This window comes from Dermochelys coriacea, chromosome 6 (genome assembly GCF_009764565.3).
Source record: "Dermochelys coriacea isolate rDerCor1 chromosome 6, rDerCor1.pri.v4, whole genome shotgun sequence".
Lineage (NCBI taxonomy): Eukaryota > Metazoa > Chordata > Testudines > Dermochelyidae > Dermochelys > Dermochelys coriacea.
The window spans coordinates 64671632-64686693 of NC_050073.1; the positions used below are offsets into that span (position 1 = coordinate 64671632).

At 42.7% G+C, this 15062-nt stretch overlaps 1 protein-coding gene across 6 annotated transcripts in view; it reads right to left on the reverse strand.

Annotated features, from left to right (window-relative positions):
* The window catches only part of GANC (glucosidase alpha, neutral C), a 52611-nt gene that overhangs the window by 16871 nt on the left and 20678 nt on the right, over positions 1–15062 (reverse strand). For 4 of the 6 annotated variants that reach the window (XM_043516577.1, XM_043516576.1, XM_043516575.1 and 1 more), the window contains 9 exons: positions 13443–13623; positions 12649–12802; positions 10866–11101; positions 6485–6611; positions 4276–4355; positions 2909–3052; positions 2380–2476; positions 1932–2033; positions 1181–1424 (listed from right to left, as the gene is read on the reverse strand). In XM_043516577.1, coding sequence (XP_043372512.1) covers positions 1181–1424; positions 1932–2033; positions 2380–2476; positions 2909–3052; positions 4276–4355; positions 6485–6611; positions 10866–11101; positions 12649–12802; positions 13443–13623 — 1365 coding nt within the window. Of the gene's footprint in view, positions 1–1180; positions 1425–1931; positions 2034–2379; positions 2496–2908; positions 3053–4275; positions 4356–5025; positions 5118–6484; positions 6612–10865; positions 11102–12648; positions 12803–13442; positions 13624–15062 lie in introns of those variants that run through there. The other 2 variants (XM_038404997.2, XR_006282078.1) reach the window with 2 other exon arrangements.

Sequence of the window (15062 nt, forward strand, 5' to 3'; positions counted from 1 at the left end):
TAGTTTCTGAATTTGCCACAATAGCCAACTATAACCCTGGCAGTATTTTATTATTGTATATAGTTAACATGGGTCTGATTTTTAGAAAGGTAGAAGCTCAGGGCATGGTTAGGTGCTGGACACTGTATACAAATGGGACATTTGTATATGCAAAGGGCCAGACAGATGCCCTCATTGACTGGCTCTTGTAGTGCCTGCATGCACAAATCAGGTTCACAACTGAGTGCATCCCAGAGCTTCTGCCCTATTAAAAGTTAGGCCTTATCTTGAAATGCTTTTGCATTACAACTAGTGAAGAGAAATTTTTAAAAAGGACAGCAATTCCAGTGCCATTTATAAGAGACAAAAATACAAGAGAGATTAGTAATATTTATCTTCTACTGATGTGACTGTTGCTCACAGCTCCACTGAGATCTCTCATTATAGATTGGAAAGGAGCACAATGGAAGCTAGTTTACTAATTTAATGTCTATATTACATTACTAAAAGAAAAATGATTATAGGAAATGTGGCATGGCATATACCTCATACTTGAATTATCTATATGAAATGAACTCTGGAAAGGTAACCCAGTTGGCCCAGTTTCTTCAAATGAACAAAAAGCATTTACCGGAGAGAGAGAAAAGGCAGACTTTGAAACTTTTAGGTCCTCTTAGGGATCCATTGGTAGTATTTAGATATGGATAAGAATAGTGATAACATTCTTCTTGGGGTCTACTGTATTTTATAAATTTATTTAAGACTGTATGTGGTAATGGTTTAATTAAGGGATGTGCTCAATTGCTCTCTTTTAGAAAATGAATATATATATTATTTGCTTTTAAAAATTCAAATTGAAAGTCACAAAAGTAAGAGAGAGAGTAATTTAATTTCCCCTTCTGAAACATCCATCTTGACACAATTATTAAATTTCCTGGCTCATAAGAAGGGCCTTTATATAAAGTGCAATACAAGTAGTTTTAATTATCAGGGGGTAGCCGTGTTAGTCTGTATCCACAAAAACAACTTCTCTTCAAGTGTCAGTGTATAATGCCTGCATCTGTAATTTTCACTCCATGCATCTGAAGAAGTTGTTTTTTTACCCATGAAAGCTTATGCCCAAATAAATCTGTTAGTCTTTAAGGTGCCACCGGACTTCCTGTTGTTTAAGTAGTTTTAATGTAGCCCCTTATGATCTTACCTCATGACTGGTTCTGCAGTGGTGTGTGCCCGGTAGAACAGCGAATACAAGTAGGGCAGAAGGGTGTAGCGCTCTCTAATGGCTTCCCTGATGATCCGTGTGTTCTCATCTCCAAATAGCCATGGTTCACGCCGTTTGCTTTCGATATTTGCATGGCCTCTGAAGAATGGTTGGTATGCACCAGCCTGATACCAGCGAACAAGTAGCTCTGGTTCTGGGTCCCCAATAAACCCACCCACATCAGCTAAAATTTAAAGAGACATGCTAATTGGTTTTTGAAAGTGTTCTGAAAAAACATGAATTTCTCTTATTACAAACATTACAAATCTATAAATATATTAATGTCATATGGTACCTCCTACTCTGCTGAAAGGCAGCTGCTTGGCCATACAAAGTGAAAAAAATTATCGGACTCTCATTTGATGATGAAATGGGTTGATAGCTTTTAGAGACACAGTGAGTGGTTTTCCTTGTCACAAGGGAAAATTATACTGATGCTCGTGGAAGACAACTCCAAGCTGTCAGTTGAAGGGACTCGTATGCTACCAAAGATAAATATGCCAAAGGAAGGAGAGAAGAATGCTACTGGGAGCTGTAAATGGACTAAATATAGGAAACTGTTTTGAAACAGATTGGAGTGTAGGAAAGAAGTGGGTTTTTCTGGTGGTTGTGTGTTTAAATCTATCTTGAGACACAAGCTCAGTAAATCCGGTGGCCTACATTTAGTGAAGAATCCAGTTAAACTCCTTACCTCCACAGAATGAAATTCCTGCAATGCTGATTGTGAGCAACATTGGAATGGAGATTTTTAAGTAACTCCACTCTGCTACGTTGTCTCCTGTCCATACTGCACCTGGAAACACCAGTAGCATAGTTTCAAATTTACATACTGAATTCAGGCCCCAAGGTTAATTTATACTTGCAATTAGGCGGAAAGAAAGAAGAAAGTGGCAAGCTAATAAATTTGCTTCAAGTACTCTGCTGAATTTAAATTGATATTCTATTACTGTTTAACAGTGTGATTAAAACTGCAATTAATCAATCACAACTTTTTTAATCTTGTGATTCATTGCAATTATTTTTTAATTGTTTGACAGCCCTAGTACCAAGTACCAGGCCTAGCATGCATAAATAAATAAATAAAGCATTACAGAAAAACAGCACTGTTCTGTGATTTCATGAAGCTTGTCCATGCTTACCATACTTCTGTGATCCAGCAAAGAAAGATCGCGTGAGGACAAATGGCCTGTTCTGTCCCCTGGAACGTTTGATAAGTCCTTCTGCAGTTGCCATTTGCTGCAAAGCATAAGAATAACTGACAAGGAGATAACCTAATTACAAACTGTATATACCACACTCCTGTTGTAGTCAATTAAAGGCAGGAACAATATGAAATATATGTCCAGAAATAATGGTAATTATTATTAGTTAAGTACCAAAAGTTTGCTGGAAGACACTAGAACAGGGGAAAATATAAAAATACTAACATTGCATATGTAATAGATTGCTGTCATTACACTGTTGCAGAAGAAAGATATGCAGGAGTGCTATCACTGTTACGGGTCTGATTTATCATGGAGAAGCTGATTCCAACGTACTGGCACCTAGTACAACAGGGCCAAATCTTGATGGGACCATCTGGGCGCTATCACAGTACATATTATAATAACCATAATCATCCATGACAGAGTATCTCTGGCAGTTGATTTTTGTCTTTAGGTGCCCTACCTGGTAAAAGCCATAGAGATTGTGAACCTCCCGGTGCTCCCAGTTTCCATGGTGGACTGCATCTCTCTGCATGGTTAGTTCTGCCCCTTTGAAGACTGAAGGCTCATTCATATCATTCCATACAAACAGGATGTCAGTAGAGCCCTGTTATACAAAGTAGCATTTAGGGTACATTTAAGTCATTAGGTTAATCCAGTTACCCAAACTGTAGTGGTAGGGTATGCACAGGAAGAGAAGCAACAGAACAGTGGCTCTGAGCAAATATGCTCTCATGGCTCCAGGTAAAGCTGAAGGCAACTTCTTGAAAGCTATCTGTCTTCTCTGACAGCCCGTAATTCATCTGGCCACAGGAGCAGCTTATGTGTACAGGGTTGCAGTCCACAAGCTTAACTGAGCTTTTCAGCTCTCATAGCACTCAGCTGAAATGGTTCTGTGGGCCGAATCCACATGTGCAACCAATAGATGCCTCAAGCCTCACAGCAAGCAGAATGTTGCCTTTTCGTGAGTGATTGTGGGAAGGAGGCAGGGAAGCATAAAAGTTCATAAGAGATTTTTAAAATATTAAATAGCCCAGAAGAAAACTGCAGAAAAGGACAGGAAAAAGAAACCAGGGAGACAAAGTTGCATTGGGACATGAAGTGAGGGGCCATAAGTAGCGCGAGTTTAACTGCCCCTTGCAAAGTGGGGCCCCAACAAAAAAATGATTGGGAGCTGGGCAGTATTTCAGTGACACACACGTGTCTACTATTGAGTACAGCCTGGAAGGGGCTAGGAGTGATGTGACTCTAGGCTATGAACAGCCAGTACTTCCACACTATTCTCCTCGCTTAAAAGGACTCATTGTAGGGGAGGATGACATGAGAGCAACTGTGGGCTCCTCAGAGGCAGCACTCTCACATCGTTCCCTATGTGGACTCCTATTGAGAGAAGCTGGGAATGGGGCAGCTGCATTAGATGACATGGTGGTAAAATGCCTGTTCCCTATCCACACCAAAGTCTCCACTGTTGCTATTGCTGGGGGAATTGCATCAGTGGTGAATTAGGCTCCTATTTTTCTTAGTGTTGACAAGGCCATGGTGAGGCTCCTTCTGCAGTCTATATGGTTATCACTATATTCAGGAAAAAGAAAAGGAGTTCTTGTGGCACCTTAGAGACTAACAAATTTATTTGAGCATAAGCTTTCGTGAGCTACAGCTCACTTCATCGGATGCATTATTCAGGATATTTGCCTCTACAGTCTAATGACCATCTACAAATACAAAGCCCCACTACCTTACTTATCTAGTAGTTTATCTCCTCTGACTATCTCTTCCCAATTTCCAGGTTTTTGATGTGCTCTGTAGGATCCAAAGAGAAGAAACACAAACCTTATATGATTTGAAGGCAAACTGATCTGCATACCATTCTCGGACTTCAGGATTGGTAAAATCCAGGTAAGAAGAGGAACCTGCAGGTGTGGACCATCACATTGATTATGTTAACTTTTATAGCATCTATTGCCTTGGCATTCAAGCATTGTGACATGTCGATACAATGATCTCCACAATGAGTAGCACCGAGACTTCTGCCTTTGCTGTAACCTTAATACATACCCAAAATGCCAGGAACAAAAACCTGAGCAAAGGGTAACCAAGTGCTAAACTAAACAAATACACCTACACTGTGATCTGAAGATCACTATTCTTGGGCTCTGGTGGGCTAAGTTTCACATCATTTAAAGATGGTGACCAGCATTTGAATGGCACCTAAAAGCAAACTGGAAGCCAGGGAAGGAATCAAAGACTTGATGTTACAGGGTAGTGTCACTCAGGAGGTGGGCAACTGTGTTCTGAAGTACACAGGTGGTCTGCAATGGTTGTACTATGTTTATTATATAGTATAGACTGAGCCACAGTGATTAAACATTGCACAGAGACAGCTGATTTGCTGTCAGTTGATGTCCCAGCTGGAACCCCACTGATCCTCATATATTTTCTTGTTTACAGAGATATCTACTCTCCATGCGCCAGTAGTGCAGTATTTCCAACAGCGTAGTGGTAGTTTCGGAAGTGCAGGCACTCGCAAGTATAGTCAGGAATGAAACAAAATTAATCTATATACTTATTTCAGAGCCTCACCCATGTCATGACTCCCTGGTTTATTTGTTGCTAGGTTGTCCAGCTTGAAGCTAGAATTTTAAGACTGGCAACTCCTTCAAAAGTCATGTTTTCTGGAATTAAATGGATATTTTAAAATATAAAATTGGGGCTTGCCAACCTTAATGGTGTCCAAATCCTATTAACTCTTATCTCACTTTCCCTTTTCCCTTCTCAGACTTTTCCCCCGCCATCTGATCTAATCCTTTTCTGGTTTTGCTGTTCCCACCTTTGCTGAAAAGGATCTTTCTGGTACTGTTTCATTCTCATAGCGCCATAGCCACTGTCTCTCCCTGCATGGCCCCACAAACTTCAAGTGGAAAGGATCCTCTAGCCACACACTATACAGTGAAGAATGCAAGCCCCACTCCATGAAGTTTGAAGTGTTTTCAAAGGGGTGTCTCAGGACCCACAACGGAGAAGGTGTTAATGAAACCCTTGTTCATTCTTACAACATTAAACAGTGAAGCGTGGTCTTGGGTTTTATGTTATCACTGGCTTACTCTCATTGTAACAACCACCATTAAAAATATAAGAAGGAATAGCAATCTCATCTCATTAAAATTAACACAGTTCAGTGATTTCAACTATGAACAATTCCTCCTATTTCTAGAATCTTTCAGCTTGTTGTTATACCAACCTGTGACTTCAGCAGGAACCTTGAAGACCTCTTATTACAGTTCTTTTAACAATCTAGTTTGTACCAGTCTATTTGACTCAACTTTTGCTTACTTTTATAAACAATTTCATGTAACTGGCTGAATAGGATTTACGTAACATTGGACAACTTAGAGTACTGATCTTTGCACAAGTTCAGTAACTTTATGGTGCCATGCATCTACATTATATGCAGACAGAGGCATTGTCTTCCTAAATTGCCGGGGGGTGCTTAACCCCGGCTCTGCCTCTTCCCCCAAGCTCCCACTCAGCTCTGCCTCTTTCCACCCACCTCCACCCTTGCCCTGCCCCATTCTGCCCCCTCCCCTGAGTGTGCCCCACCCTAGCTCCTCCTCCTTTCCCCCAGTGCCTCCTGCATGCTGCTGAAAAAGTGATCCATGGCATGCAGGAGGCACTGGGAGGGAGGGGAAGGAGCTGATCAGTGTGGCCGCTGGTGGGCAGGAGGAGCTGGGGGGAGGGGGTGGAGCTGATTGGGGGGCTGCCAGTGGGTGCTGAGCACCCACTATTTGTGGAGCACCCACAGAGTTGTCGCCCATATATACAACGATAATAGAACTAGTGGTGGAGGAATTAGAGCTGAGAAGACTAGGAGATGCATTAGAACTGTCAAAAGAACTATTAAAGGCTTGGAATCATGAATATCCAAGAATTACACCAACATTTTTTCCCTTTAGACCATCCACTTTTGACTCATGCTATTCTGCTACACATTACAAAATAAACAAATTGTAATGTATAGACTATAAGCAGTGGGTTTTCTTACCTGGCCAACAGATGCCCTCAAAATCTTGGCCTTTCCTATCCTTCACAAAATACCCGTTCTTTTTGGCCTGAGAGTATAGGGTGTACATGGGATCAACCTTAATGTGAGGATCTATAATGACGACAAGCTGCCAGCAAAAGAGATGAGAAGACACCATTAGCATCAACTGTTCAGCATGTTACAGAAAGAGCTCAGTCCTGAGTCAGGTTAAGGCCCGGGCAGTCACATTTTTTAAAAAGGAGTTACTGCCCTTGTGCATACTTACTATACATATGTAAACTAGCTGATTTCACAAGACAAGTAGCAGTGCATGCTGGTCTACCTGAAATAAGGGTCAGTACTATACCACATGCTTCAGAAGATAGTAACCTCCCCACCCCTAAAAACAATATAATACAACATTACACATTTGATGATGTGGGAAAATAAATTTCTCCCTGATTGTTTTGGTGACTAGTTTCTTCCCTAAACCATAACAATTAATTACTGTGACAAAGTCAGACTGGACTGTTGTAATCAGAGTGATGGAAGGCAGGGATATTAGGCATAGAATGAAAAAGGCCCTTTTTCGTGCAAGCTGAAAAGAAGTTATCTCAGGTCAACTAAGGACACCTGGGACCTGCCTGGGACATTTAAAAACCCCTCTCCTGGTGGGAGAGAGGGAGGAGAGACAAGCTGCTGCAGGATTAGTGGCAGCAGGGAAAAAGGCTTCTCCAGGGTGAGAGGGTGCTCTTCTCCCTCCAGGGGAAACCACCAAACAGACTGCCTATTTAGGAGAAGGATGCACATCCTGGCGGCCAATAACAAGGCAACACCACCCCCGACAAGAGCAGGTAGGAAAAGGTATTCCCCCTATACTTTGTGTTGTGCATTTGTTTCTTTTGTTTGGTAGAGGAGTACTCCTTGGGCCTGCCTTGAAAATATTGATAAATAAACCCAGAATGGGAAGCTAACACTATCCAGAATGACAAATTTATTTGAGCATAAGCTTATGCTCAAATAAATTTGTTAGTCTCTACGGTGCCACAAGTACTCCTTTTCTTTTTGCGAATACAGACTAACACGGCTGCTACTCTGAAAACTATCCAGAATGGGGCTGATTTACTTCAGGCCCCACCATCATCAGAGGGGGAAGCATTAAACGTGGTGAGATGGAAGAAGTGCCCTGCCACATTACACATTGTGACAGCATATGCTATTATGGTCACCACTTATTATGATAAATATTGTATATAGTATGCCTTGTGAGGTATCATTGGGAAAAGTTATAGTCTGCTGAATATTATTGCCCTGTTAAAATGTGTGTATCAACACTGTATATGGAGTTATGAGATTTTGCTGTATGTTTGCTATTGAAACATGTTGTGAGTCTGAGGAATGCCCACAGACTAGCTCTTTAGAAATAACAAAAGATCTATAAACAAAGGACTGGCATGTCATCCCCAGAGACACCTCAAGCTGCATGCACACAGAAGGTGCAAGCAAGAATTTGCAATTCAGATGGAAATCTGAGTGCAGAGCACATAGGCAATGGAGTTGCCTGACCTCATGACACAGGAAGAACTTTTCCAGTGAAAAGGGTCAAGATACATGTGAAACTGACAGACTGGTCAAGTTGGGTATGATCCATAACTTAACAAGAGACCATAGAGGACTCCTGCCTCCCCATACTCAGGAGGACATGTGACCTAAGTTCCCTCCAAGGTGCGCAGGAGGCCACCAAGAGGCACACACTTAACTACCCCAGCCCTGGAACTGCTGCGGTAGGGAGAGGAGCCTCTCCCCTGGCCCCAGAGCTGCTGCGGTGGGGAGAGGTGCTTCAGCCCCAGCCGCGGAGCTGTTGTGGTAGGGAGAGGGCTGTGGGGAATCCTCTCTCCCTGCCGCTGCCCCAGGGCATCTTGCACCTCAAACCCCTCATCCCCGGCCCTACCCCACAGCCTCCAGAGCCCTCACTCTCTCCCGCACCCCAATCCCCTGCTCTAGCCCTCAGTCCCCTCCACCACCCAGAACCCCTCATCCCTGGCCCCACCCCAGAGCCTGCACCCCCAGCCAGAGCCCTCAGCCCCTGCACCCCAACCCTCTGCCCCAGTCCTGAGCCTCCTCCCACACGCCAAACCCTTCGGCCCCACCCCTACCCCACATCATCTCAATATTGGTGTACATAATGAAATTCATTCTGCACATGAATTGGAAAAATTAGAGGGAACATTGCATATGACCATCCCACATGTCTCCTCTGCCCAGTGACCCCCTGCCCTCCGCCCAGCCTTGGGCTGCGGCGCTCTCCCTGCCCCACATTATCTGCGGGGAGGGGGAGGGGCAGAGAGCGACTCTGTCCTTCTCTCCTGTGTCTCCCCTCTGCATATTCAGCAGCTCTCCCCGGCAGCTGGGAAGGGAGCATGATGGAGCAGCTTCTGCCTGAGAGAGCCTGACTGGGAGGCAGCAGCAGCCTGCTTCCTACTCAGATTTGGCTGCCTGGGACAAGGCTGAGCATGCCAGGGGTAGGGAGGGGGAGCTGGCTTATTTGGCCCCTGACCCCAGCAACAAGACCTGGGTGGGGGGGCAGCCCACTGCCAGCCCAGCTGCTGGGGTCGGGGCCAAGCAACCTCGAGCCCCCTTCCCGCCCGGCATGATTCTGGCTTGCTCAGCCTCTGTCCCTGGCAGCTGAGCCCAGGCCCTGGGGTCACTGCTGACTCCCAGCCAGGCTCTCTCAGGCTTCTTGGTACCCAGTGTGATATTGCAGAAGCTGTTTTGTTACTGGCTTGGTGAATCTAATAATAGAATAAACCACTAGTCTGCAAGATTGTTTGCCCTATTCCTTGCAGTCTGCCCTGAGTATAGCATTCTCAGTATAGCCCATCCAGGCACCTGGTCACAATATAAAAAGGGGGAACAAAGGCCCGTGGCCACCTCTCTTCTCTCTCATCTTTACTAAAACAAGATTGATTGTAAGACTTGGAACTGGGGAAGACTGATCCCCAGGCTGGGAAAGGAAACCAGCCTGTGTACTAAGAACTGAACTGCCTGCAACAGCCAGAGGGATGAGAAAAACTGTTTGCTTCAAATTTAGCCTTGGTAAAGTTTAGGAAACAGCTTGCAGTTTACATCTTTTATTTATTTTTGTAACCAATTCTGATCTTCAATTCCTACTCCACTAGTAATCACTTAAAATCTATCTTTCTGTAGTTAATAAACTTATTTTAATGTTTTATCTAAACCCACGTGTTTTTGGCTGAAGAGTTTGGGGAATCTACGCAGATTAGCAAGGGCCAGTCCATATTCATTTTGTTTGATAAAATAACAAATTTAAGAGCTTGCACTGACTAAGTGGGTCTTGAGCAGTGTAAGACGCACATTTCTGGGGTGCAAGGCTGGAACCAGGGATAAACGGGTGTCATTCTATATGTAATTCAAGAGTGGCTGGGCATAAAACTCTGGCACTTAGTTGTCTGGGGGTGAACTGCATATTAGAGGCTGGGTGAGTGGGCAGAGTGGCAACTCATACAGCAAAGCAGCGCACAGTGTACGACAGACTGGAGAATTAAGGGGGCATAGCTATTCTATGAGCTGGATTGTACTTTGGGGGGTGTCACACCCATATCTTAACATGCATAACAAATATCAGTTATAAAATTTTCCTGACTTTTTAAAAAATTTGGCCATTGTATTTTGCTTAGGTGCCTTCTGCAGCTATTAAATCCATGGACGAAAGAGGTGCTACTATGTAACTTACTATGACTTCACTACTTTAACACTGTTCCAACAATCATTGGCTTTGGGCTGAGATCAACTATTGTATGAGTTCATTAGTTGGTTACATATCCTCTAGATCCTGCACTTGTATATTTAATACATTTATAAGTTCATACATCTAAGGACTATACAGTAAAAGCAGAAATCAAAATTAACCAGCCTGAATAGACTGCCAACAGCCAAAGGATCTGATACAAGGGCAAACTCAGTGGCTCTTAGGCAACTAATCCCACCAAACAAGAAGGAACAATTCCCAGTTAACATAAAATAGGGGAGAAAAAGGATTGTCAATATAAAAAAAGAAAGCAAAAACAGAGAAAGAGGCTTAACAATGGTTCAAGGTTGCCCTGTTGAAATAAACAGACCTTTCTTTATGACCTAAACGTGGCCAAAAGGATGGCAGTGAAACCTCCTGTAAGATGAGTTTCACATAGGTGGAGCCTAGACCAAGAAAGCTTTGTTCTCCTCCTTATGCTAATTAAGCAAAACACTGGTAAAAACTGACCCACCACAGCCAATAGTAACTGCTGGTGGGGACATGGAATGAGATATGTTTGCTCAAGTATTTAGGGCCTCCCTAGATTGTGCTGTATTATGACATTTTTCTTCTTTCCTCTGTATAATGTACCTTGCGTTTTTTCCTCTTGAGCAGCTCCTGCATCCTTTTGGGGTTTTGGAATTTTTTCTTGTCCCACGTGAAGTACCTCTTGCCCTCTGTGTGCTCTATGTCCAGCCATATAACATCATAGGGGATGTCATGCTCATCAAAGCCAGCGTCTACTGCCTTTACATCCTGCTCATCCTCATAGTTCCAGCGGCACTGGTGATAGCCCAAGGAGAAGAGTGGAGGCAGGGCTTGAGTGCCTAGGAATAGATATGAAATTAGAAACTAAGCCAATAAGCATAATAATGGTATTTCCTTTCAGGGTTACCTTAAATCTTTGGAAAAGTCAATGGGATTGGCATGGCTGAAATCACATGCAACTGTTTGAAACTGAAGCATACGGTTCAGTCCAGCGCACAATTTTCACATTTTGAGTTTGTAACACCAGAAACGAAGATCATAACTAAAATTATGGACAGGCTTAACTTTAGGAGAAACTGCTGTAATTATTATATCATATGGGTGAGAAAACATACTGTTACAGGGTGGCATAATAATGCAGTGTTATTCTAGTGACCATTATTATTCTCCATGCTAAAATTTTTGTTGAAGTTTTAAAACTATTGTGGGTGAATTTAATTCTCATTGACATGAATGACTAACAAGATCAGGCTTAGTGGAGAAGGCCATTGTAATCTTCCTACCAGTACACCTCAAGAATGATTGGTAATTCCCCTTACTCTGGCACTTGAGCAGAAACTAATATTTGTTTAGTAATAGAAAATAAAACCAGTTCCTTAGGTACAACAATACAGAGAGACCAGAGGGTCACATTTTTTTTAAACGTTTTCATAGTGTGGACCTCAGCTTTGAGAGACAGTCTTGTGAACTATCTGCCCTCCCATTCATGACCAAATGGACCACTTCTCCTCCTATTCATGATCAAATAATATCCCTGTGGCAATTGCTTATGTGGAAAAGTAACATTAGGAAAGTTTCTGTGCTCTTAACTGTCTTAAATGTAGTAAGACAAGGTGGGTGAGGTTATACCTTTTATTGGACCAACTTCTGTTGTCTCTTTCACCAAGCTTTTGAGCTTACCTCCTGGAGCTCTTCTTCAGCCAACTGAAGTTGGTCCAATAAAACATATTACCTCACTCAGCTTGTCTCTCTAATATCCAGGGACCAACAACAACACTGCCAATAATGTAGTAAGTAATTTTTCCTTTATAAAAAGTTAGTCACACTGTCTCCACTTTTGCTCTTCTGTCTCCCCTTGCCCATGACCCTTTGCCACCTGACCTCTTTCTTCTCCTATTCCCTGCACTTGCTTTTCTGTCACTTTGCTACCTCCTCTCATGGACACACTGGCCAGCTACCATCTCCTCCTCCTGCTCCCTTAGAGGTACTATCCAGTTGCTTCATTCCTTTCTCCCACTGGTGCTTGGTAGCGCCACTTGCTAGGATTTTCTCCTGTTTCCTCTCTTCCCTCATGGAAGAGCAGCCTCAGGTAGTAACAAATAGATTGGCTTAACATTTCCAGCTACTTTCAGAGGCCGAGCCTGGACACCTGTAGATGCTGTTGAAAACAAGGATGAAAGCCATCTCTTCACAGAACACCAGTAAGTGCTCTGTGAACCACATTTTGGAAACGGCTGTCTTACTTCATTCAATAAGATAAGTAAACATTTGTCCACTTTTTGATACAACATGTCCAGCAGGTAATTGTTCCACATTATTTAGGTGATGACAGGGAACCTCAGTGATGAAAGTACAATACTGTTTCTTCACTGATGCAAGATAATACCTGTCAATTGTGCATACTGCTTGAAGATGTCAAAAGGGGTGGGTCCCATTAGGAGGAAAACATCAATTATTCCACTTTCTGACATCCAGTGCACATCAGTTTGAGGCACCACTCTCTGCTTAGTTATGTCTGGAGGGGATCTGGATGGTACATGCTTTGAAAGAAACAAAAAGTAGAATCTGAAGCCCTCTCTCTACCAAAGATTAATTTTACAGTCTCTCCATTGATTGTCCAGACCTCAATATTTCTCTCTGATTTTTATATAATTACATCTAAATCGTGTATTTTTGACCATGATAATGCAATATCTTATTTTACTGTCTTATTTTAATAAGTAAAACTAATGTTGGATGTGAAATCACAACTATATCCTTGTTCCCTGAATATCAACAATATAGTCACATGAAGTACTGGGGAGGGGGAAAATACCAAGAATTTCTAAATTCCATGGTTTGATAAATGCTAGCTAAAAAACACTCAATATGTTTTCTGCACTTGGTTGTGTCGGATATTTATTTTTGTGGATTTCTCTTGCAGGATTTGAAGTACTTCAACATTTTCTTTTCTTATATGGAATTTATTATGTGATTCCTGCATCTTGTCTTCTGAAAAATGCATCCTTGTGATCATGTCTAAAGCTCTCTTAAATAAATGGGGAAGAAGAGAAAACAGAGTTACAATTCCTGATTCACTGAGGCAAAAGGTGAACATGAAGTTGCACTATCAGATTGCCCTGTATAGGAGTATTTTAATTTCTTATTGAACTCCTGGGCACAATACCATGCATCTCTCACCTCCATTACAGCTTTTGTATTAATCTCCACTAGAGTTTCTGAGGAATTCAGCCAGAAGATCCCAGCAGTTCTGTTAGGTTTATGTGCTAACAGAAAGGGCACTGAACCATATATGCCCATTTTGTCTTGGATCTTGTGCCCATAGACATCCAAGTTAAAAAGCCGGTAGGCATCATTGTCACTGGAATGAACAAACAAACGTTACTTGTAATAATTACTCACTGGGCCAAGTTAAACTCTGCTGTAAATCTACTGAACTCAAAGATGTTACAGCACAGATTAATATGGAGTATTCTTTATTATTGTCTATCATTTATCAGCAAGATACAACATGTGGCATGGATGACCATTTCTTTCGCTTTGCTCAAAGCTAGCTGCATCAAATTATATCTCTTGCTGTCAATGACACTGCTTCTGATGTGGTCTTATCCTTAGACTATTAACACTCACCTTCCCCATTTTTCTGCTTAAATCCCTTAGAGCCGTCTGGAGCTGCTCTTTTATGCATTTCAGTAAAGTATATTCTTTTTAAACCTGAGAAATACTCATGCAGAATTGGCTGCACAGAAACATAATAGAGAACAGGAAGAGTCAGCGGCAGCACTGTGGAGTTGGAAGCAGAGCAGCCTACTCCTTGGGGACAGATGCCATCAATTTATGTGTTGCTACCATTAGAACAAAATACAAAATGTATTGTATACCGTACTGTGTGACAGGTTCGGGCCAGATGGCTACAGGAGAGTAATAGAAGACAAATATATTAGCCCCAGGTTAAGTAGGTCCCTTTTCCCTTGGTAAGGTAACAGGGAAGGTTCCCGAACAATCAGGAACCTTCTGGAGACAATTAAGACAGAGAGGCTGATTAGAACACCTGCAGCCAATCAAGAAGCTGCTAGAATCAATTAAGGCAGACTAATCAGGGCACCTGGGTTTTAAAAAGGAGCTCACTTCAGTTTGTGATGCGTGTGTAAGGAGCTGGGAGCGAGAATGCATACTGTTGGAGGACTGAGAAGTACAAGTATTATCAGACACCAGGAGGAAGGTCCTATAGTAAGGATAAAGAAAGTGTTGGGAGGAGGCCATGGGGAAGTAGCCCAGGGAGTTGTAGCTGTCGCACAGCTGTCCCAGGAGGCACTCTAGACAGCTGCATTCCACAGGGCCCTGGGCTGGAACCTGGAGTAGAGAGCGGGCCTGGGTTCCCCCCCCAAACCTCCCAACTCCTGGTCAGACACAGAAGGAGTTGACTTGGACCGTGGGTTCATGAAAACAGCCAAACTGAGGGCTGCTGTGAAGCTCCAAGGCGAGCAAATCCGCCAAAAAGCGCAAGACCCACCAAGGTAGAGGAGGAACTTTGTCACAACTCGTATATGTCATACACATCTCAAGCTTTGTTTGAATTAAATCATCTGCAAAACTTTATGGCTTCTCCATTACAGAACTTATAAAGTTTTCTTTAGTTATTCACCAATCCACCTAACACCTAAACTGCAGTAACCACTCTAATTTGGGGAAAAAGGATCCCACTCCTTGTGGTCATTCAGTCTTGGATTTCCTCACATCACACCACTAATATGTCTGTTTTGACTTGCAATGGCCACCAGAACAACAATCCGGTATGCT